The 23,851-nt window shown below is 42.9% G+C and overlaps 2 protein-coding genes across 3 annotated transcripts in view; both read right to left on the bottom strand.

The window, feature by feature from the left end:
* Positions 1–23,851, bottom strand: part of samd10b (sterile alpha motif domain containing 10b) — a 214,293-nt gene that overhangs the window by 121,801 nt on the left and 68,641 nt on the right. The window lies entirely within an intron of this gene.
* Positions 6,240–14,494, bottom strand: LOC101885831 (uncharacterized). Its single transcript, XM_087306728.1, has 6 exons — positions 14,410–14,494; positions 12,383–12,413; positions 8,523–9,590; positions 8,227–8,382; positions 7,996–8,091; positions 6,240–7,036 (listed from the first exon to the last, which is right to left on the bottom strand). Exons 3-6 carry the CDS (start codon positions 9,588–9,590, stop codon positions 6,719–6,721), a joined length of 1,638 nt encoding a protein of 545 aa, XP_087162854.1. The 5' UTR covers positions 12,383–12,413; positions 14,410–14,494; the 3' UTR covers positions 6,240–6,718.

Here is a 23,851-nt window from a genome sequence, read left to right as displayed (position 1 = left end):
TGTACTTGAATGGTTTATTGGCATTGTAAATATGCAGTACATGCTAAAAATCAAACATTTGGGACAATCAGATTATCTTACAATCACTGAAAAGCATCACCTTTTGGTCTTCATCTGGTCAACCTGCTGTTAGAGGGTTTCAGTAACTTTATATTACCTCACCATCTTGTAGAGTGAAGTTTAGCTCCCAGTTAAATGGTGTTTGTCAAATAATTAAGTAAGTTCCCATTAATGCAAGAAATTTGTCATGAGTATCAGCCCACTATATCCATTTACCGATACCCATCACCTGTGTTGTTATGCGTGGGGCTTTAAGGGGGTGTGTTTTATCTTGTTGGTTTAATTCCTTTGCATGCACACAAGTAATCTATGCTGCTTTGCATGTTTACTGTTTTTTCAAGTAAAAGATCTTGCTCTCGGCGCAGTCTCTCTCTTATGGCATTGCCTGAAATTCCACACACTAATTTATTCCTTATTAGAGATTTGCACAGATCGTGAAAGTCACAGGTTTACTTAAAAGTATATAACTCCGCTAGATATTGATCAAAGCTTTCTCCCTCGTTTTGATTGCACGAGAAGAATTTGTACCTTTCATAAGTGATGTTCTGCTTCAGAACAAAGTACTCTTCAAATCTGTTCATGACGTTTGTGTAGCTTAAACTCATCTGCTGATATCTGGAAACTGTTGTCAATGTCTAGTGCATCTTCGCCAATGACATGCAGCAGTTTGGATGCTTTTCTTTTTTTGTCATTGCCCCCTACCCTGTTTGCATCCAGGTACATGGTGAAACTATGTTTGGATCTTTTCCAAATCTCTGCTAAATGTCCAGTGAGTTGCATACCAGACAGGGTTTGAAACGTATCCATCTTGCATTTCCTTTCCTTTCACGAATCTCTTGTGTATTTGATGTTTAGTCATCTGTAGCTATTTATTTATTTTTTCTTGTAAGTTTGGGTTTAGCCCACTCTTTTGTCTCTTTGGACTTACTTTTTCTTTAATCCATGCAAGAGAACCACTTCTGACACCATGTTTTATTTGTATTTTTTTACTGACAGACCCAAACACAATCAATCCTGTTCCGTTCAGCCATCTTTATTGTTTTCTTTCCTTGAACAAGCCTTCTTAAAGCATCATGCAGGACAACACATCATCCAGACTACCTGTCCCAAATTACCTTGCTCTCATTACACACACACACACACACACACACACACCTGAGACTCATGATTCAGACTCTGATTGCATTTTAGAGCTGCAGGATATTACAGACACACATATAAGCACCACACATACAAAAATTGCCTAGTCTTGTTTTACTGTTGTTTATACTACCTATGTGTTCTTTGTTCTGTTTTTGTGTTTAATGCATGTTTTCTGCCTGCCCTGATCATCACTTGTTTTGTGGATTACCCTCTTGGATTACCTGTGTCATTACTGTTTGGTCCTGTTTGACCCATACCTGTTATACCTCTCTTCTAATAAAGTTGTACTTGGAACACTGTTGTACACACTTATATTTTTAACAAAATTGTTGCTGTTCTTACAAATAAACCCAGAATTAAGCTAATTGGAAATGTGCTTTTAGCTAACATATTTGTGAATCCTCAAAATACATATTTCAACCTATATTTGACTGGAGTTTCAAAATAAAATGAACAATATGTGGCAGTATGCCACCAATATCTTTTGTTCTGTAAAAATGGGTTTTAACCACAGCAGTTTAAACTGTAGTTCTGTCGAATGACTAAAAAGTTATCAGTATGATGGTAAAAAACTACATTTCTAGTCAAACCATTCTTCTGCAATCTTATACCAAAAACGGAAATAAGGGCAGTGTTAATAAATCAAAATGTGGGAGAGTGTTGGTATTATGTGATTCTATTATGTTGCAATATGTAACAATTAAATGTTGATGTTAAATTAAAAGTAAATATCAAATACTTGAAAATGAAATGATATAACAACAATAATTTGCTGTGGTTACAACTGAATTAAAGGGCCATGACACCCCCCACTTTAGGTTAAAGTCTACTTCAGAATTTTTTCAAAAGATGCATGATTAATGGGCGTGGAGCTCAGCGAGCATAGGGCAGGAGTGGGCGTGGCCAGCAGGGGAGAAGGGGAGAGAATAACTGTTGTTGACAAAATGAGACACAAACTGTGAGGAAACGCATGAGTTTATAGTTCACAAAGTAAAAATGCAAAGAAATAAACAGTAATTTAATGTCCTACTACATTTGTTATTCGTAATTTCATATACACATAACCACAGTTTATATCATTTTAAAGATAAGTGTGTTCATGTAAACACTATAAATGAGGATTCTCCCTCGATCCCTGTGTCTAAATTATAGATCTTGAATGCAGACTCAGTGCAGCAGGTCTCCTGACCTGTCTATTTTAACCATTAGCCCTGCTGGTAATATAGAGGATTTAGGCAAACACAGCAGCACGGTGATGTGTCTGAATGTGAACGAACTCCTGATAAAAGTCAACGTCCGACATTCTTCAATTCTCGCACTGCTCTCCCGACAAAAATGCTTGCAGCACACACACAGCTTTGCTGTATAATCGGCCCTGACAAGATCGCGGGGAAAAAACTTGCAACAAACCCTGTGGATCTTGGAAACAAACACATACGAGCCTTCATGAATGGCTTTTCAGAGACAGAAAAGAGAGGGCAGAAAAAGAGCCAGAGCAGAGTCTTACACCTATTTTGTATCGTTCATGACTATGTGACTAAGATTAGACATTCATCTGACCAATCAACATGTGACCACATCGCAAAACCCCCAAAGTCCATACACCAGGTGCTGATCTTAGTATCTGCCTTTGGAGTCAGTATCCTTCTTGAATGAAAAAGACATGTTTTGTCATATAAACAAATGCATATGATACTTTAACCTCTTACAGTTAATTTTCATATAAGGGACCTATTATTGACCAATTATCTATTTTCTATATTATTTATATCACCTAACATTTCTGGCATGGTCAGTATGCTTAGTAGCTTACTTTGTATGGGGTTGTACTAATGGTGCAGCCCATTTGGGTTTGAGTCTGGAGAAGAAAAAATAAAACAAGATAAAACTTGAGGTCGCAGGGCACTTTTTTCCTTTGTTTGCTTTTGAAATCACTATTGGCTGGTTTTAGAGATGGGTATTGGACAGTGGTTTGCTGGTCAGATGATCTATATGTAGGGATGCACGATATATCGGTGCCCATATCGTTATCGGCCAATAAATGCTATTTTTAAGATTATCGTTATCGATCCGATGTCATAATTAGGCCGATATATTTAGGCCGATAAATTACGTAATCGTACAGAACTGCCTGCAGCGCTCGCGTGGGCGGAACATGTTCAGACTTGTTCAGTGCATTCTAATGGAGCTCTCCTCACACTGTTTATTCCTTCAAAGTCCGTCCTGTCTTCACGTTGTATTGCTGTGCGTTAATAACTCAGTAAGTAACCACGTTCCTCATCATTGTAGATGTGTTTGATTGAGTGTCATTGTGTATTTAGCTTTAAATCGCCTCAGGAAAAATATTACATGTGTAAACCTTTCCTGCTCTGTCTCTTTGTTGTGTTGGAGGTAGCAGGGAGATTTACTTATTACTCCAGGGCCGAATAATATTAGTTTTGGGGTAAACTCTTTTCGTTGCAGCTGGTGAATGAAACAGGACACACGTAACTTGGTCCAAAATATTTATTACTTTTCGTGTGGTATAACAAATTAGTCATCAAAAAGGTAACAGAAAATGGTCTCATTGTGAAAAAAACGCTCCTCTTTTCTCTCTCCCTCTCCCTCTGCTTCACACACACACCCCAAACTGCAGCCCAGTCCTGTTGAAGGACCCGCACATTTTACAACATGTGTAAACATAACGGTTGTTTGTAATCTGATTATTTGTTATTATCAATGCATTGCTGGTCATGGGTTGTTGATGCAAGATGTATTCAGTTTGATCGGAATTTTCATATTGATTAAAACAAGCTCGCGTGAGAGCTGTCACCGCAAACACACACACACACACACACACACACTGTAGCACGGGGGAGAGGTGAATCCAGTCAAAGGGGCTCTTAACTAGCCGCTCATTCTGTCTTTATATTCTGCTCTGTGTTTGTCATAAAGTCAGCTCAATGGAGGTTTTGTATCAAAATCTGACTTGATGATGGCAACCTTGCCTCTACAGTTAAGTGAAACTCTCAGCGGTTTATCATAAACTTTTCATCGGTTATTTTCCCGCGATTGACAGCAAGAACGAGAGCAGAAGCGTTGTCTGATTGACAAGCAGCGCCTACATGTGACATGTCAAAACGCCAAATAGGATGAATCTGTGCCGCATTTTTTAAACGTACTCTCTGTATTTAGCTGTTTGCTTGTATGGTGGCTCTGAACTGTCAAAACACCTCTGAAAAAGGCTTTTTCGGACATGACATATTTGTATATGTGTACATCACTGTAACATGTTTTATTCATGACCATTTGAGCTGGTTTTAGTCCTTAGCTCTTTCATTTTCATCTTATTTAAATATGTTTAACTTGCTTGTTAATTAAATACCATTTTGTTATTTAAACTATTATTTTTATGCAACAATCAACTTGCATGTTAATTTGCTATGAAGAAAAGGAAATCATTTTTTGCATGCAGATTTATGTGAAATCATGAATATAGGTCTATAATCACCTTGCAATTTTGAAATTATAGCTTTTTTGCTTTGTGTATAGGCTATCAATCTTTTATTAAGTTTGCTGTATAAAAATATAACAATTTAAAATATTTATAATTATCGGCCCATTTATATCAGCTATTGGCCTCCAAGTCTGAAGAAATATCGGTTATCGTTATCGGCCAAAAAATCCATATCGGTGCATCCCTATCTATATGACAAGTTCCACCTTCTTGTCGATGGGTACAAGAAGATTGTGTATCTAAAACGTACAATACAACATACCCTAAGTAACATATTTTAAATTTGCAAAAATCATTTCAATGAGCTGAATACACTCAGGTTTTTTCCAGGGTCACATCTATACACACACACATATATATATACATATACATACACACATTTCATTACAAACTCTTCTCACAGGCAATAAAAAAGCAATACATAAATTCTCATAGTCCCCACTCAATCCACAGACAGTGCTCATATGGCCCTTAGCTCTACATGATGACCACACCTGACACATTCACTTGAGGCCCATTGAGTTTATGTCATATTCAGTGACCTGCATCTCTAAAAAAATCCACAGATGCCCATTTAGATCTTTGAATCTCTTCACAAAGCAAACAGTCTGTCAGCGGGAGATCAAATCCCCTCGACAGCCAGCTATTCAAGCTGCAAAACAGGACGATTGACAGGAGAGAGGCATTAGGAATAACAGGAGGTCTCCTGCTGAACAGACAACTCTGAGATGGCCTCCACTGACAGAAAGAAACATCATTAAACAAAGAAACAATCGACAGAGGAAAGGATTATTCACTACGCCATCGATTTACTGACCCAAAAACAACAATCTCAGACTGGCTGGTTATTAATATTAATTCATTTATTTTCTTGTTGGCTTAGTCCCTTTTTTAATCCGGGGTCGCCACAGCGGAATGAACCGTCAACTTATCCAGCACATTTTTACGCAGCGGATGCCCTTCCAGCCGCAACCCATCTCTGGGAAACATCCACACTCACACTCATTCACTACGGACAATTTAGCCTACCCAGTTCACCTGTACCGCATGTCTTTGGATTGTGGGGGAAACCTGAGCACCTGGAGGAAACCCACGTGAACCCAGGAAAAACATGCAAACTCCACACAGAAACACCAACTGAGCCTTGGACGTGCTCTTTTGTACTCGTGTTTGTGTTTTGTTCTGTCGGCATTGCGCTGTTCACTGAAAAAAATTTGGAGTAGGATTTACTTAAAAAAAGTTAGGAAAGTTTTTTCACTTAGAAAATGTGAGTAATTTCAATAGAATTCCCAAGTAAAAACTAAACACAAGGAACTGTAGCTTTAATTAGAAAATCTCAAGTAAAGTTTACTTGGAATTTCCCAGTAAACTGTATTGACTGTTTGTTTATATATTTTACTTAAGTAATGCTTATAAATGTTTTTTTTTTTACACAATAATCCTAGTTATCTTATTTAAAATTTTGAGTAACCTTTACTTTAAATATTATTTGATGTTGTTGATGTATTTAAATGGTGGTCAACAAAATAACAGACATACATTTTACTTGAATACTTTTATTTCTATGAGATTCCTTAACAGATGAGAGCATCAGATGCACTATAGTGCATTTTACTCCAGGAAACTTTTTTAGAATATCACACATGCATTAAAATGCATAAACATTTAAACATATAAACATAAAATATACCTTTTTAAATATAACAAACATTTTACAAAAATCTCAGTTGCAGATATCAAATACAAAAGTGTGAAAGTGCAAATAATGTCAAACTAGTAGCTGCCTTTTATTAGGTAACTTTAATTTCAATAAGATTAAACTAAGGGAACAAAAACATCAAAAAATAAAAAAATAAAACTCTGCATTTATAGTCTCCAGAAGAATGGTTATGTTAAACAGTACTGTAGTTGAAGTTGTAGTTGTTTTCTGAACAACCTTTCATGCAAAAAAAAACAAAAAAAAAACAGTAAAACAGCATAAGTAGTGTAAATAAGTGCAAGTAGTGCTCAACTAGCAGATTACATTAGAAGCTTTCTATGCAAAGAGTTAACCTTTGGAGAGAATTTTAAAGCATCTAGGCCAAGAAAGATTTTCTGAAACACTTCAAATGTGTTTCTCAGCTTTGGGGGATAGCTTAGGTTTAGGGAGTAAATGCAGCCCATGAGTGAAAGACATGCATTTGTGAGATTTTTACATCCCAGCAGCACCTCAGTTCCCTCGATGACAATGATGACATCAGATCTACTGGCATCTTCCTCTTCTACAGATCTGCTCAGGACGATGATTTTCATGACATGACTGGCGAAGGTATCCTTAATCATGTCTCTGCTGACATCCTGTGAAATACACAAATCAGTGCAAAGTGGTTAAAATACTGTACAGTATCACTTTTTCAATTTTCCTCAATGGGTTCCTGTTCTGAGACAAACTGTCCACTAGTCTTCAGTATATTTAGCATTTTCTGCATATTTAAACCCAATATGCAGTTTCTTCAGCAGTATCTGTATGCTGTTAAGTAATACTTTTACATTGAACACAATAATGAGACTCATACACAATTATTACAGTAGATAGAAACATTTAGTGATGCTAATAAAGATAACACTGTACATTTAGAGTCAGGAGGGTGTAAACCTCTGGAAATGATAATTAGTGTAAATTATTATGTCTTTTGGGAAACATTTGAATGGTTTCTATAGACAATATATAAATGAAAGATAAGAAATATATACAAAATAACAATTTACACTGGAAATCCTGTCTAAAATTTTACATACACCTGACATTTAAATGTATGGTGCTGCCTTCTTGACCATCACTGGGTGTTCTATAAGTTTTGTAACAATGGTGTATAAGCCTTTCAATTTTCCTCAGTATAAAAACATGGATCTCAGCATCATCGTCAGTGCTTGACAGGGTTCAAATATGCAGAAAACAAATACAGTATATCAGTCAAACCACTACTGTCTACATCCAAAAATCAAGGAAAAATAGAAATGGATGTAGCTGTGTATGTAGCTAGCTAACTGCTAGCTGCTACACTAATTATTGTATATCCATGTCTGGACCCCGCCTCCCAGTATGACGTTAGATGACCCAAGACTTGACGACGCCAGGCCATGTAAGGACTTCAAACAAAGTCAGCACTAGACTAATAATTGATTATTACTTTTTCTTTGATTTGTTTCAATTTATTGATCATTCAACAATGTGTGTTTTGTAAAGCTGCCTTGTAACATTGTACACTGTAAAAAGTACTATACAAATAAATTTGAATTTAATTGAACTGTAATACCTGGTGGTCTTCAATGAGCTCCTCAGCTGATTCTCCAAGGAAAGACAGGAGGCAGCGAATCACAACGTCTCGCCTATCTTCAAGCCTATCTTCTTGCTGTTAAAAACAGAAGTAAAATGCAGCGAACATTAAATGTGTATACATCTACATATAACAACATATTTACAGAGTCAGGAAGCAGCATACCATCCCATAAGTGATTCACAATTGTAAACAAAATTTACATTTTACCTGGCTGAGTGAATCCAGCAAATGTCTAATTCTTATGCCAGCAACCCCACCCTTCATCTCAAACAAAGCCAGGAGTTTTGGAGTATAGAAGTCCAGCTTTTCCAAGAATGTACGCTCCAAGGAAATTGTGGTGATTCTTCTAAATTCATTCTTGATCTAAAACAGAAAATAAAATGTAACACAATCAAGTGATGATTAGAGTTGAGTGCACTGGTAAATTTTTGTATTGCACTTCAAAAAATTTATATTTGAAATCACTGCATATTATGCCAACAAAGAAAAGAAGTGAAGTTTACCTCAGATTCACAGAAAAGGGCTGGCCATCTCTCCATGAAATCTTTAACAGCAGGGCAGTCCTTAACTACTTCTGTTCTTCGATAGTAGAAAGTCTTCTCCATTTTCTCGCCAATGATGTTTTTGTTGTTTTTCTTCCTAATTTCATTAAGGAGATCTAGTCTCTCCTTCTCCAAACTTTCTCCTGTTTCCCCAAATGGAAATGGTGGCAAGTAATTTACTTCAGCCTTCCTAGGTCTTTTGAAGCCTTTTGGAGTAGGGTTTTCATTTGTCTTCCTTTTCTGGTTCACCTCAAGCTCTGGGCAAGAAAGCTGGCTACCTCTTAATTTGGCTCGATAATTTCCCATTTTATATTTAATCCTTTGTTGCCACCCATATTGTCCATTAAAGGACCCTGGCTCTTTGAGGCATGGATACTTTTCAATCAACATCTCCACTACATTCATAATTTGGACACCTGTTGGATATGCAGTGTAACAAAATATTGTCTCTGCTAGCGTCTCAAGGACACTACTTGTCACTCTATGATTGTTCAAGAGAGTGCCGTCCTTTTGGTAGGCTTTGTTTCCATCTGAAAGCAAGAGCTCAGTATCAAAGGAGAAAGTAGGTACTATAAACTTTGTTGGCCATCCTTGAGAACGGCATGATGTGGTAGTCTCAGAGGACGATAAAAGAACAGTGTCCTGAGATCCGCTGGATGTGGAGTCAGAAGAAAGGTAAGTGTCACTTACAGGAGTCAGCCCAACAGTGTCCTGAGAACTGCATGACCTGGCATCAGACTCTGTTGGTAGAGTTGATCTATTCATAGCAACCATATTTAGGGTGATGGGTTCAGTTTGTACTACTTTTAGAGTACATTTATCCTGCACATCATCTACTGAGTCCAAATTGAAAAACTGTCCCCCAAATTCCATGTCTTCATACATCAAAGTAAAGCATTCTGGAATACTGAATGTTTCTTGGATTATACTTTTGAGCTCCTGGAGAGTACTGGGGATGCCTGAGGGCAGAACCAATTTGCGAACATCATTCTCTCCAAAAACTAATCGCAGCTTTGCTGGGGTGCACATCTGCAACAGATACAAAAAAATAAATGAACAATTTATTACAATATCAGAGGAGAGATACATGTAGTGCTTTAAGGTAGTTAGTCGTCTTCCTGCAACAGTGTATGCAGCCAGAGGATAGTAGTCTACCATTTCTTTTTGCTCCAGTATCTGAATGTTGCCTGTGTGTTCCAACTCATAGCTCCTAAAGTGCTCGTTATACCATGTGCTTAGTAGTCTGACAACAAAGGCCAGTTCATTACAAACCAAGATAATCTGTAACACCTCAGAAAAGTCTGGCAAATCTGCAGTAAAGCCATGACATAGCAACATCCCTGGTTTGTAGTTGGTGCCTGAGAAGTGCATATTGTTTGCAACATGCACCACTGTGACATGTGGATACCTGTGTTGCACCAAATCTTTTATTCCATCCTTTAGCACATCCACAGAGACTTGTGAAGTTGTTGTGACTGAAAGTGATGACTTTGTCACATTTGAATCATGGAGATGCAATGCAACCATGAGCTGGTGTTTTTTTTGCAAGGGACAGCAGTATGTTCCTGAAACAGCCTGTTTGTCTGACAATTTTTTTAAAAAAGCTATGTTTAGCTTCAAATCTCATGGTCCACAGGGCTGCCAAAGGACCAAATTCCTGAATAAGCTCAGGGTAGTGTTCGAGAAAGTGGTGTTTGGGGAGGAGCTTTTCTTGAGGAAAAACTTCCAGATATCTGTTTCGGTGCTCAGATATTAAAGTGGCAAGGTAGCAGATGCTCTGCTCAGTATGCACTGGGGCCACTGCAAGTTCCACGATGTCTTTAAGGGTCATTAACATCTGCCATACTTCATCATCCTCAGGTACTTTCAAACCTATTATGAGAGGCAACAGACGCAACAGACACCAATTTTCGTGTGCATTCCCTCCTACAGTTCTTTTTGTGGCAAAATGACTAGGAATCACATGTGGACGATTTGTTTGGTCACTCCACTTATAAGGGAACTGTTGAATGCAAGTATTGAGCTCCACAAGAGAAAAATATCTCTTCTTGATGAAGTCTTGAAATGACAATGCCAGTTCCAATGGAACGACACCTTCAAGAAGGTCATGTAACACATCTGGTGGGTAACCAGATGTTACATGAAAATGTTGTAGTTTTTCAGACAGTGCACACTGTTTTTTCACACCATAGCAATGAGTGGAAATAGGACTTGACATAGCCGTCTCAACATGCAGAGTGTGCTGCTCTTTATCTCTCCTCTGAAAAAGTCCAGATCTTACATCTGTGGTCTGAAACTGGGACCTTTCTCCAAGACAAAATCTGCAGACATTAGATCCTGTGAAGTTTTCAACGAATCCTCCCAAAGAATGGGCTCCCAAATTATCAGCCACCACGCTCACCACAGTGCCTTTCATGATTTTTCCTAAACTTGGAATAAAAATACCATCTTTTTCCAAGCTTTGAAGATCTGTCAGGAGTGGCTCTAAAACTTTCTGATATCCAAATCGCTTTGTGTCATCTGCTTTGCACAGAATAGCTAAATTGATAGAAGCTAGTGTTGATCGTGCATGTGCTGGAAAGTTTCCTAACACCCAATAGACGGCCGTAACTTTGTGGATCTTGCGGGAAGTTCCCAAGGGGTTGCACACTTCGAAATCATCGATATACAGAATAAGACTTAATCTATCCTCATCTCCAGCCAAAAAATAATTTTTACTGAAGTGAGATCCATCTTGGAAAGACTGGTATTGTGATGCACATCCAGATTTTCTTTGAGTGACCAAGTCTTTTTCTTCTACATTCTTCAAGATTTGCAATAACGACTGAAGTATTGGGACATACTGGAATGTTCTGTTGTCTTTATTGTGTAGTATGTATTCTACTGGTTCAACGACTGAAAAATGTGCTTTCATGAATTGTGACCTCTTAAATGACGTTGAAAAAGGGCCATCTTTCCCTAGAGCTGAACTTAAAGGGTGTGATTCACAAAGATTTTTTACCAAATCTGAGATAACCGCTGAATGTACTTCACAGTTATGTTTCTTCAAAGTGGACTCAACAACATCTTTCAAAACTGGAGCAGATGCAGCGGAAGATAGGAACTGAAGGTCATCTACAATTTGATCAATACACTTGCCGGACACATTGAAATTACTTTGCAACTTTAGAAGAAGTTGTCCAAACTTCTTCTTTACAACTTCAAGTAAGTTCTCTCCTGCATCAACCAAAGTTTCATCAAGTTCTGTGTCATCATCAGAGACCTCTAGATCATTTTGAAAAGCAGCAGGATTTGGGTATTTTTTCAAGACTTCAGTTTTAAAATCTTCAATGGAGTGTGTATTGTGTTTCCTGTGTTTATGAGTCGCAAAGGTTGAATAAATGTTGGTACTGAAGCTGCAGTTTTTGAACACACATGTCATTACCTCATACCTCCTCATATGGCTTCTAAGGTGTTCAAAATATTGCTTCTCCGAAGAGAATGGAGTTGCACTGCATTTTAGACAACTAAATGACAGCACCTCGCTTGGTTTGTCTGATTCCGTGTGGTTTCGGGATAAGTGTATCTGAAGGGCATTAAATGTTTTAAATGAACAAGGACAATCTGCATAAAGACATGGTATTGATGATTGACGGCCTGCATTTCCATGTTTGAGCCTTAAGTGTTTTAATAGCTGTAGTCTTCGGTTTGACTGAAAGCTGCATTTTTTACATAACCACCTCATTCTCCAGCACCTAAAGTTAACAAACGATGCACATGTGAATGCATACTTATTGCTACCTATCTGTGAGGTGTGCTGTAATAAAGTATTGCCAACTTACCTTGCATTAGCTTGAATACTGAGTGCAATATCTGTAAAAGAATGTAAGAAATGTTTATGTCAGAATTAATTTTTAACTACTTGCAAATATCAACCACGTGTAAAGTAGATATTGGTCAGTAAAAGAACATCATGAAACAAAATACAGGCTTTACAACTTATGTAAGGTTGATTGTTAAGTAATTAAGATTTATTTAAACAAGCATTTAGACTTGTGTAAATGCAAAAGTGTGCAGTACAGTCACCTTATCGATTTCTATATATAGCTATTATACCCGATAGTATAGGTAAACAATATAAATAAAGTTCAAGGTAATATTTGCCTTTTACAAGTGCATTTTAAAAACTAAGCTTAATCCTATTAATACGCGAAAAACAGGGTGATTATTAAATTTCGGCAGCTCGAACTTTTCTGGGACAGAATGCTTGAACACGACAGGGCAATGTATGGAAGCCCGTTCCCGCCACTAAATAAAAAAAAATTTAATAAATAAAATGAAATAAAAAAAATTCTAAAGTCAGAATTCTGAGTTAAGTCGCAATTCCGAGTTATAAAGTCAGAATTCTGAGTTATAAAGTCAGAATTGCGAGTTATAAAGTCAGAATTCTGAGTTATAAAGTCAGAATTGCGAGTTATAAAGTCAGAATTGCGAGATATTAAGTCAGAATTGCGAGTTATTAAGGAGTTTCCTGTTATGGCGACTGACCATAAATGGAGTGTTAAAGACTCACATTAGCCCATAATCACAACATAAAGCCTATATCCAACTGTTTATTGTTTATCACGCTTTTAAAAAGAAAATATAGGCTAGTTAAACTAGGCTGTCTATTTATTTGTATGGATTTGTTCTTTATAATTATGCCACTTACAACATTTGGTCTAAATAGCAATTATAAAGCATTAAACAGAAACTAGCTGTAGCTTGTGTGATTCCTCCAAAAGACTAAAATTAAGATTTCTTTATTATTTCTGTATTATATGTGTAACGATATGATTTACATTTTGTTACAGCTGTTGTTTCACGTTGTAAGGGTGCCCTCATGTGGTGTACATATGTACAGACATATGCAGGCTATTGTACACAGGGATAAAACTAAAAGGGCTGTATTAGTTCATATTTCAGTTCAGTAAAAGTGTCAACCAAATACTGTGTCCTCCTGGCCTTTATTGGGAAAATTGGGCTGTGAATCCATACCAGATCACAAGCAGAGAACCTGAAAGAGTCTTTAACACACATTTATGGTCAGTCGCCATAACAGTAAAGTCCATAACTCGGAATTGCGACTTTATAACTCAGAATTCTGACTTTATATCTCGCAATTCTGACTTTATAACTCAGAATTCTGACTTTATAACTCGCAATTCTGACTTTATATCTCGCAATTCTGACTTTATAACTCGGAAATCTGACTTTATAACTCGGAATTCTGACTTTATAACTCGCAATTCTGACTTTATATCTCGCAATTCTGACTTTATAACTCGGAATTCTGACTTTATATCTCGCAATTCTGACTTTATAACTCAGAATTCTGACTTTATATCTCGCAATTCTGACTTTATAACTCGCAATTCTGACTTTATATCTCGCAATTCTGACTTTATATGCGGGAACGGGCTTCCATAGCAATGCCTCGAGCTAAATTTGCACGGATGTTAAAACTCATTTTTACAATAATCTGACAAGATTAGGTCATATATAAAACTTAAGACAATTGTTTTCGACAGATCATGCCGTTTGCTAATAACGGATTGTGGTGCAAATCGCAAACTCCGTCAACTATATTAATAGCTTTATTTAGTAATGATTTAACTCTGTTATCCGTGTGTTAAACAAAACAAAACTAAGATTACGTTTTAACGTTATCCAAAAATCTGTTAGCAATTAACATGAACACTTTAGCATCCGTAACTTGATAAAAAAGAAACGGTATAGGCACAAACCACTGGGACTGCAGATAGCTTAATAACTCTACACTTTTCTGCAAACATTCTTCGATTAATTAATAAGCTTATTAATAACTTACCGTGGTAAAAATCACTTTAGCCGTCGTGAAGTCTCTCTTCCTTTCCTCTGTGCGCGCCACTTCAAACTCAGAGCCAAAGACGCATGCGCATCAATTATCTTGCTGAACAGTACATTTTACTTGAGTTGTTCATTTTTTGGTGTGATTTGATTAGATGGTAAACACTAAGTAAATATTACTTAGGAGATTGTATTCAAATCTACATATGTATTTTAGAACAATAAATGACAAAGAAACTGCAAGTAATGTACTGAATTAAACATGCCATTTTTAAGTAAAAAGACAAAATAGTATTTGTTTGTAAAACATACTTAAATAATGTTTCCATTATTTACAAGGTCAAAAAATCACTTTTTACAGTGTTCCATTCTCAGCGTCTCCTTCTAGTAGGTTTTGGTTGACGCTGAGATGACCATGCGTGTTGCAAATGTGTGAGCGCACGGTAAGGTGTTCATCTATCGTGTGCTCATGTCTTGCGTCTTTTTGTGTTGTCTAAGCACGTGGCTCTGGGTTTACATTGTGACCGCATGCTTCAGTCTTGTCCTGTTATTGTGAATATGTGGTTAATGAGTTCTCTCATTGGCTACGTGTTCTTGTCCTGTTTTATGTGAGCACATGGCTTGTGTTGTCTCTGTGTCAAGTGCTCTCCCGTCTATAGTCCCACCCTCCTTGTTAATCCATTATTAGTTTATTAGATTCACATGTTTAACACCTGTTTGTTCACCTGTGTATTCATTTAATTCTGCTTTATTGCTCCTTTTCCCAGACCCCAACCATGACAGGAATAGTTACAAATGTAACTCAACCAGGAAGACAAACTGCACAATGTAATAAAAAAGACCTAAAAATGACTGACTGCATTAAATTTAATGTTTCAGAGAAATTTTTTTGAACAAAAATAAAAGTTATTTTACAGGTAGTTGTCTGTATTTGACTGTATCATTTTACAGTGAAATACCTGTTGTGTTACAGATATTTTCTAAAATAAAAATGTCTAACATTAAATTTACAGTTATTGTTTGTATTTTGGTATTACATTATTTTTCTTTTTTTAAAGGAATGTTTCTGTATTTTCAGAGTAACATGTAATTTTACGTTTTATATTTACAGATTTATCCTGTAAAAATAGGGAAACAAAAAATTCAATTCAAATAGTTTTTAGTGAAGATATTAAACATATGAAGGTTAACATAGGGGTTAATAATGTCAAATAATAGCCTATTGTTTGTAAGCTGCACATAATGCATGCACTGTAAACTATAACATGTTTATTTCACTACTCTAACAATGTTGCTATGCTAATTGTTACGATCACCAGTGCTCTAGTGGCTGCAAATTGCTGGAAAACAACACACACGTTACTTTAACAAACTACAACTCCCAGCATGCACCTTGCACACCCGGCTACTTAATTCTACCTGATTACACACAGAAGATGGTTATGGACTGATTTCAAGGACTATAAACTCAGCACACACAGACACATCGTTGCTGAGTGTTAAGCTGCAGTCACACTGCACTTTTCTCCCTTTAGACTTCCATTCATATGCATACAAATGTGTCAGATCAGAAACGCAAGCTTGTTCGACAAATTTCTTAGTTTATATGCATTGCGAAGTTCAAGCTTAGACCCCAGCTATAAACTGTTTAGTGAGCATTACAACACGTTTTCTTCCCTTGCCTTGCCGTCTTTGACCCATTTACTATGTAATATTGTTTGTCGCCTTTACGCATTAAATTATCTGTATGCACCTGTTTGTTCCTATTTCAACCTTTAGTTGCAAGACGATTGTCTTAATCAACTGCTATTTGATCCTCAACTTTGTTGTGCTGACATCCCCACATGACGTTAAGCTTTGTTGATTTTTATTTTTTTTTCTGTTTTAAATGTATGTTAAAAGTGGGAAAATTTATGGAATATTAAATAATTTCATGCATAATTACATAAATTAATCTGTATAATCACATTAACTAATGTGTATAATTACAGTAATAACCTGCATAATTACTATAATAATCTTTAAAATCACATTAATTAATCTGTATCTGTCACATAACCAGCGATCGCTCTCCAGAGATCGCTGGTTCTCACATGAACACCATGGACTACACTTCCGCCTTCCTCTGGACTACATAGACATATATGCCCTCTGGTCACACTCACACATGCTCACTCATCAAGATTGATTACATTCTCACCAGCTGAGCCTTGTCAGAGACTGATTACACACCCTACATTAACCACTCATTTTCTCTTCCAGTTTGCAGAGTCTTGTTAATCTGTTGATAGCATTACAAAGTGTTTTCCCTGTCTTGTTTCCCCGTGTTTAGACCTTAGCCTTGTTTACCTGTGTTCTCCTGTTTAGTCGCCTGCCTTACGACCTATTGCTTGTTATTCGACTACGATTCTGGACTGCCTGCATATACCCGTTTGCACCTGTTTGATCATTGCTTGCCGGACCCTGAATAAACCTGCATATTGGATCTTACCTCCAGTTGTCTCTGTCATTCCCCCCCGGTCAAAACAGAAGACTCGGCCGAAGATGGTGTCAGGACACTGGCTTGATCTTTCTCTTTACTTCTCCCTCTCCCTGCATTTCATTCTTGCAGCGTGCACTCGGCTGATCATTATTACGAATCAGTGCGCACACGGCTTGCTGCACCTGTTACTGGTCTCCGTTAATTTCCTTGCTATTTAAGCTCTCCTTTTCCCACTTTCTGGTCGCTAGTGTGTCCTGTCATTATTCAGGCTCGCTGCGTTATCTTGATTCCTGTCATTGTCATGCATTACTTCATGTTCTGATTCTGTTTTTCTCTTCTGCCCAGTTTTTGCTCGGTTGCCTGTGTTTTTTCTGTTTCATTTTGGATTCTCCCCGGCCAGCCACCTACCTTCGACTTCGCCTGTCCGACGCTGAACTTGACTTTCCTCCGTTATCCCATCTGCCTCCCGATCGATGCTCGCCTGCCTGACCTCTCTCACGCCCGCTGATTTGGACACTGTTGCCGAGTTGCCTTTCGCTCCCGCCGAGTGATTTCATTTTCATTTGAGTCACGAGCCTTGGCTCGTCATTTGTTTTGAGAAGTTAATAAAATCCTTTTGTGTTAACAGCATTTGCGTTTGGATCCGTCTCTCCGGGTGTGACAGATGGATCCAGCGGGAATACAGATCATGCGCCTGCGTCAGGAAGCACAATCGATCGAGGAATATGTAGAGGATTTGTTGATCTGGCCCATCTCACTAGAATGAGCGAGGTATGCCTCATGATATTTTTTCATGGAGGACTTTCTGAGCCGCTATATTTCCACATGCCACTGCACAATCCCCACTGGACGCTAACACAGTATATCAATCTAGCCCTTCAAATGAGTGGATCCTCCTTCACCGTAGGAGAAGTGGAGGAAAACCCAAAATATGTTTTGGGGGGGGGGGGCTTATAGAGAGCAAGACCCACTGGCAACGGGGCTTGTGACCCAGTCTACACAGCCAGCTCACAAGATGGCCGCTCCCATTCAGCCACCTCTCAAGATGGATTCCTGTCCCAAGTCTGTTCCTGCTCCTGAAAGGCCATCTCCATAGCTACCAGAGCCTCCAGTGCTGCCAGATCCTCCAGAGCTGCCAGAACCTCCAGTGCTACCAGATCATCCAGAGCTACCAGACCCTCCAGTGCTGCCAGAGCCTCCAGTGCTGCCAGATCCTCCAGAGCTGCCACAGCCAGGGCTGCCACCGCCAGAGCTGCCACTGCCAGAGCTGCCACTGCCAGAGCTGCCAGTGCCGCAGACAGAGTCGACGCCGCAGCCAGCACCACAGCCAGAGTCAGCGCCGTAGCCAGAGTCAGCGCCGCAGCCAGAGTCGACGCCGCAGCCAGCGCCGCTGCCAGAGTCGACGCCACTGCCAGAGTCGCTGCTGCCTAAGCTTCCCGAACGGCCACGGCTCCTCGCCTTACCGGTCCCAGCGCGGTTCCTCGCCTTGCCGATCCCAGCCCGGCTCCTCGCCCTGCCGGCACCACCCAGACTCCTCGCCCTGCCGGCGCTACCCAGACGGCTCGCCCTTTCGGCTCTGCACAAGCCTACAGTACTGCCGGCTTCCCGCAGTACTCCACTGCAGCTCCATGCTCCAGGCCCTCTGCAGCTCCACTCTCCGGGTCCTCCGCAGCTCCACGCTCCCCGCAGCACCACTCTCCAGGCCTTCCGCAGCTCCAGGCTCCAGGCCCTCCGCAGCTCCACTCTCCAGGCCTTCCGCAGCTCCACGCCTCAGGTACGCCCCAGCTGAATGGTCCTGGCCCTCCATCCCTCCCCCTGTTCCGCCTCCGCTCCACCTCCGCCTGAACAGAATTGGAGTGTCTGGGATCCACTCTAGAGGGGGGGGGGGGGCTATGTCACATAACCAGCGATCGCTGGTTCTCACACGAACACCATGGATTACACTTCTGCCTTCCTCTGGACTACAAAGACATACATGCTCTCTCGTCACACTCACACATGCTCACTCATCAAGATTGATTACAATCTCACCAGCTGAGCCTTGTCAGAGACTGATTACACACCCTACATTACTGATTACACACCACTCATTTTCTCTTCCAGCTTGCAGAGTCTTGTTAATCTGTTGATAGCATTACAAAGCGTTTTCCCTGTCTTGTTTCCCCGTGTTTAGACCTTAGCCTTGTTTACCCGTGTTCTCCTGTTTAGCCGCCTGCCTTATGACCTATTGCTTGTTATTCGACTACGATTCTGGACTGCCTGCATATACCCGTTTGCACCTGTTTGATCATTGCTTGCCTGACGCTGAATAAACCTGAATATTGGATCTTACCTCCAGTTGTCTCTGTCATTCCCCCCGGTCGTAACAGTATCGTTACAATAATTAATTATATATTTACAGTAATAAGCTGTGAAATGACAGTAATAATCTGTATAACTGTAATTTAATGAAATATCTCTGGAAGCCCTGAAGCCAGTCTATTTTTACAGATTTTTTTACAATGTACATGATAATGGGAAATGCTCACAGACTATTTTATTTACTATAATGGAAATTGATGTTTCCCCTTCGGGGGGAACTTCAGCACTATAAGTGGATTTGATTTGTAAAATCCACGCATTGGGAGGATTCGGATCAGAAGCCGCTTGTCTGGAGAGTATTGAACGGGCCAATGAATGAAATTAATTGGCAGCGTAAGCTTGCGCAGGTGTGCGACATCTGCAATTATCTCAGCATATAAGCACACCTGAAGCCAGCAGACGCCATCCTTTTCGCTTCAGATCCTTTCTGAGTGAGTCGATGAGGGTTCCTCTTGCTGATCAGCACTTCAGAGCGAACGAGTGTGTCTCCCGGTCCAGAGTGGGTCTTCGCGGTGGCAGACGGTCGAGCTGGGTTACTCCCTTGCCTGCGGTTCTTTGGGTCCGGTCCTCCAGAGCGGTGCGTATAGTTGCAACTTTCCTAAAAGAGCAACACAGTCGTGCAGCACGTCCTATTCAGGATGGCGCTCCGACTGTGCGTTTCTGGATGCAGGGGTTTCCTGGCTCCGGATGATGGACACGATCACTGCATTGCATGTTTGGGGGTCCAGCATGTTAATGCAGTGCTCGCGGGCGGTTCATGTCGTCATTGCGATGCCATGACCGTTGCACAGCTAAGATCACGGCTAACTTTCGCAAGAGAGCGAGCCACCCCAGTTGCCTCCTGTTCTAAAAAAGCAGCGGGCGCTCGGGCAGATCTGAGGGTTTCAGCGGGAGATAATCCGCCGCCCACGGGCTCGCGGACCTCTCGCTCCTCACGGCGCTCCATCCAAGCTTCGGGTGGTGAGAGTGATCCGTCTAACCAGATGGTAGCTCTCACACTCGCTGACACCGGAGATCAGATGTCCTCCGCGGCATCGGAGGGTGAGCTTTCACTGTCCGACGAAGATCCGGACCCGCTCGCCCCCTCCGGGCAGGTGAGCGCTGTCAATGTCAAATCGGATCCTGAAGCGGACATGTTAGCCGTGCTTTCCCGGGCTGCTTCGGCCGTGGGGTTGGAGATGGTTTATCCCCCAGCTCCGCGGCCGGACCGACTAGATGGGTGCTACGTAGAGGACCAGAAGGCGAAGCCTTCGAAGCCTCTCGTCCCCTTCTTCCCGGAAGTGCACAGTAGGCTCACGCAGTCTTGGAGGGCACCTTTCTCTGCCCGTGCTGCGTGTGCCTCCGCCCTCACCGCCCTTGACGGCGGAGCTGCCAGGGGGTATGAGGCGATCCCGTCAGTGGAGCGCGCTATCGCGGTCAATCTTTGTCCGCGCGGCGCCTCTACGTGGCGGGGTTTGCCCCGCCTCCCGTCCAAAGCCTGTAGGTTGTCTGCCTCCCTCGGAGCCAGAGCTTATAAGGCTGCGGGCCAGGCTGCTTCTGCTTTGCACGCGATGGCCACCTACCAGCGCTACCAAGCGCAGGCGCTGGCCGAGCTGCACGAGGGCGGGTCCAACCCAAGCTTATTACATGAGCTGCGCACCGCAACCGACTATGCTCTTCGGACTACTAAGTCCGCCGCGTGTGCGCTGGGGAGGACGATGTCCACACTTGTGGTTCAGGAACGCCACCTCTGGCTAAACCTGGCCGATATGCGCGACGTTGACAAAGTTCGCTTTCTTGACTCACCCATATCCCAGGCTGGCCTGTTCGGCGACACCGTTGGTGAATTCACCCAGGAATTCAAGGCGGTGAAAGAGCAGTCGGATGCGATGGGCAATGTCATCTATCGGCGTGGCCGTAAGCCCGCTCCGCCCGCCGAGCCATCCACTTCCGCTGTTCCTCGCCGAGGGCGCCCGCCAACGAGTGCTGCCCCGCCCCCGCCTGCGCCTCCGGCCAAGCGGGCGCGGCGTTCACCTCGAAAGCAGGCAGCCCCTCCTGCCCAGGGCACCGTTAAGTCCGGTAAACGGACCGCGAAGCGTCCCTGAGACAGGCCATCCGGAGAAGAGGAAACTTGCTCTTTCCCCGCTGGAGGGCGGGGCCCCGATAACAACGGTACTTTTCAGTGCCACCAAAACATCAGTAAAAGAGCACTTTTTCCCTTCCCCGGATGTGACTGCATGAGTTCTGCCAGTCCGGGACGCGCTGCCGTCCGGCTCGCAGACTCTACGTGCTTCGCCAGTGGCTCACGAGCGCTGGGGGGACGGTCTCCCTTCCCTCAGCCCTCCAGCCCCCTCTCCGGAGTCAGGGTGCGGAGCCAGAGCGAATCGCTCTCCTCCAGCTCTTCCGCGGGACCCTCGTGCTTCCCGGATCAGCACACCCACTCCGCGCTAACCCACCGCTGGTACGTCAGCGATTGTAGCGATGACTCCATTAGCGAGGGCTCTGCCTGCCTGGTTAGCGCGGGCCAGCCCCTCGCGGTGGCTCATACGCACAATCAGACTCGGTTACGCGACTCAGTTCGCGAAACGGCCCCCCAAGTTTACGGGCGTGTATTTCTCCAGGGTCAGCCCCCTGTCCGCCCCTGTCTTGCGAGAGGAGATTGCTGCCCTCCTGGCGAAGGGTGCAATCGAGCCGGTTCCTCCAGCCGAGATGGAGAGTGGGTTTTACAGCCCATACTTCATCGTACCCAAAAAGAGCGGTGGGTCACGGCCAATCCTAGATCTGCGCGTTTTGAACCGCTGTCTGCACAGGCTGCCGTTCAGAATGCTCACGCAGAGGCGCATTCTCCAATGCGTTCGTCCTCGGGATTGGTTTGCAGCCATAGACCTGAAGGACGCGTATTTCCATGTCTCCATTCTTCCACGCCACCGCCAATTTCTGCGGTTTGCGTTCGAGGGTCGAGCGTGGCAGTACAAGGTCCTCCCCTTCGGGCTCTCTCTGTCTCCGCGGGTCTTCACCAAACTCGCGGAGGGTGCCCTAGCGCCCCTTCGGCTCGCGGGCATTCGCATACTCAATTATCTCGACGACTGGCTGATTTTAGCCCACTCGCGGGAGCAATTGATTATGCACAGGGACAAGGTGCTTCGGCATCTCCGACCACTGGGGCTTCAGGTCAACCGAGAAAAGAGCAAACTCGCCGCCGTGCAGAGGATTTCTTTTCTCGGGATGGAGCTCGACTCGATCACCATGGTAGCGCACCTCTCCGAGGAACGCGCTCGCCTGTTGCTGAACTGTCTGAGGGAGCTCGACAGCAAACTAGTGGTCCCACTGAAGTTCTTTCAGAGGCTCCTGGGGCATATGGCAGCCGCCGTCACGCCGCTCGGGTTGCTCCATATGAGACCACTTCAGCACTGGCTTCACGATCGGGTCCCCAGACGCGCATGGCACGCGGGCACACACCGGGTCTCGGTTACTGCGCTGTGTGGCCGCGCCCTCAGCCCTTGGAACGACCCCTCGTTCCTACAGGCCGGTGTGCCTCTAGGACAGGTGTCCAGCCATGTTGTTGTTTCAACAGACGCTTCCAACACGGGTTGGGGGGCCGTGTGTCACGGGCATGCGGCTGCGGGCCTCTGGAAGGGTGCCCAGCTGCATTGGCATATCAATCGCCTAGAGCTGTTGGCAGTGTTCCTCGCTCTCCACCGCTTTTTATCGGTGCTGGAGCGGCAACACGTGCTGGTCAGGACGGACAGTACGGCGGCGGCGGCGTATATCAACCGCATGGGGGGTATGCGCTCTCGCCGCATGTCTCAGCTCGCCCGCCGTCTGCTCCTCTGGAGTCACCCGCGGCTGAAATCGCTGCGCGCCATTCACGTCCCAGGCACGCTCAATCGTGCAGCCGATGCGCTCTCACGACAGCTGTTACGCCCTGGAGAATGGAGACTCCACCCCGAGTCTGTTCAGCTGATATGGGCGCGATTCGGGGAGGCCCAGATCGATCTGTTTGCTTCCCCCGAGAACGCTCACTGCCAGTTGTTTTTTTCCCTGACCGAGGGCTCTCTCGGCACGGATGCACTGGCCCACAGCTGGCCTCGGGGCATGCGCAAGTATGCGTTTCCCCCAGTGAGCCTGCTCGCGCAGTTTCTGTGCAAGGTCAGGGAGGACGAGGAACAGGTTCTGCTAGTTGCGCCCCTTTGGCCCAACCGGACCTGGATATCAGAGCTCTCACTCCTCGCGACGGCCCTCCCCTGGCGGATCCCTTTGAGAGAGGACCTACTCTCTCAGGGACAGGGCACCATCTGGCACCCTCGCCCCGATCTTTGGAACCTCCACGTGTGGTCCCTAGACGCGAGGAAGACTTAGGTAACCTACCGACTGCGGTGGTTAATACCATCACTCAGGCTAGAGCCCCCTCCACGAGGCGCGCCTACGCCCTGAAGTGGAGTCTATTCACTGAATGGTGCGTCTCTCGCAGAGAAGACCCCCGAAATTGCCAGATTAGTGTTGTGCTCTCTTTCCTTCAAGAGAAGTTGGACAGCAGGCTGTCGCCCTCCACTCTCAAGGTTTACGTGGCCGCCATCTCCGCTTATCATAGCGCGGTAGCTGGCGGCACCGTGGGAAAGCA

The sequence above is a fragment of the Danio rerio genome, chromosome 23 (assembly GCF_052040795.2).
Source record: "Danio rerio strain M-AB ecotype USA chromosome 23, GRCz13ab, whole genome shotgun sequence".
NCBI classification, from domain to species: domain Eukaryota; kingdom Metazoa; phylum Chordata; class Actinopteri; order Cypriniformes; family Danionidae; genus Danio; species Danio rerio.
The sequence above is the reverse complement of the archived record's forward strand: the minus strand, read 5'-3'. Positions and strand labels throughout refer to the sequence as shown.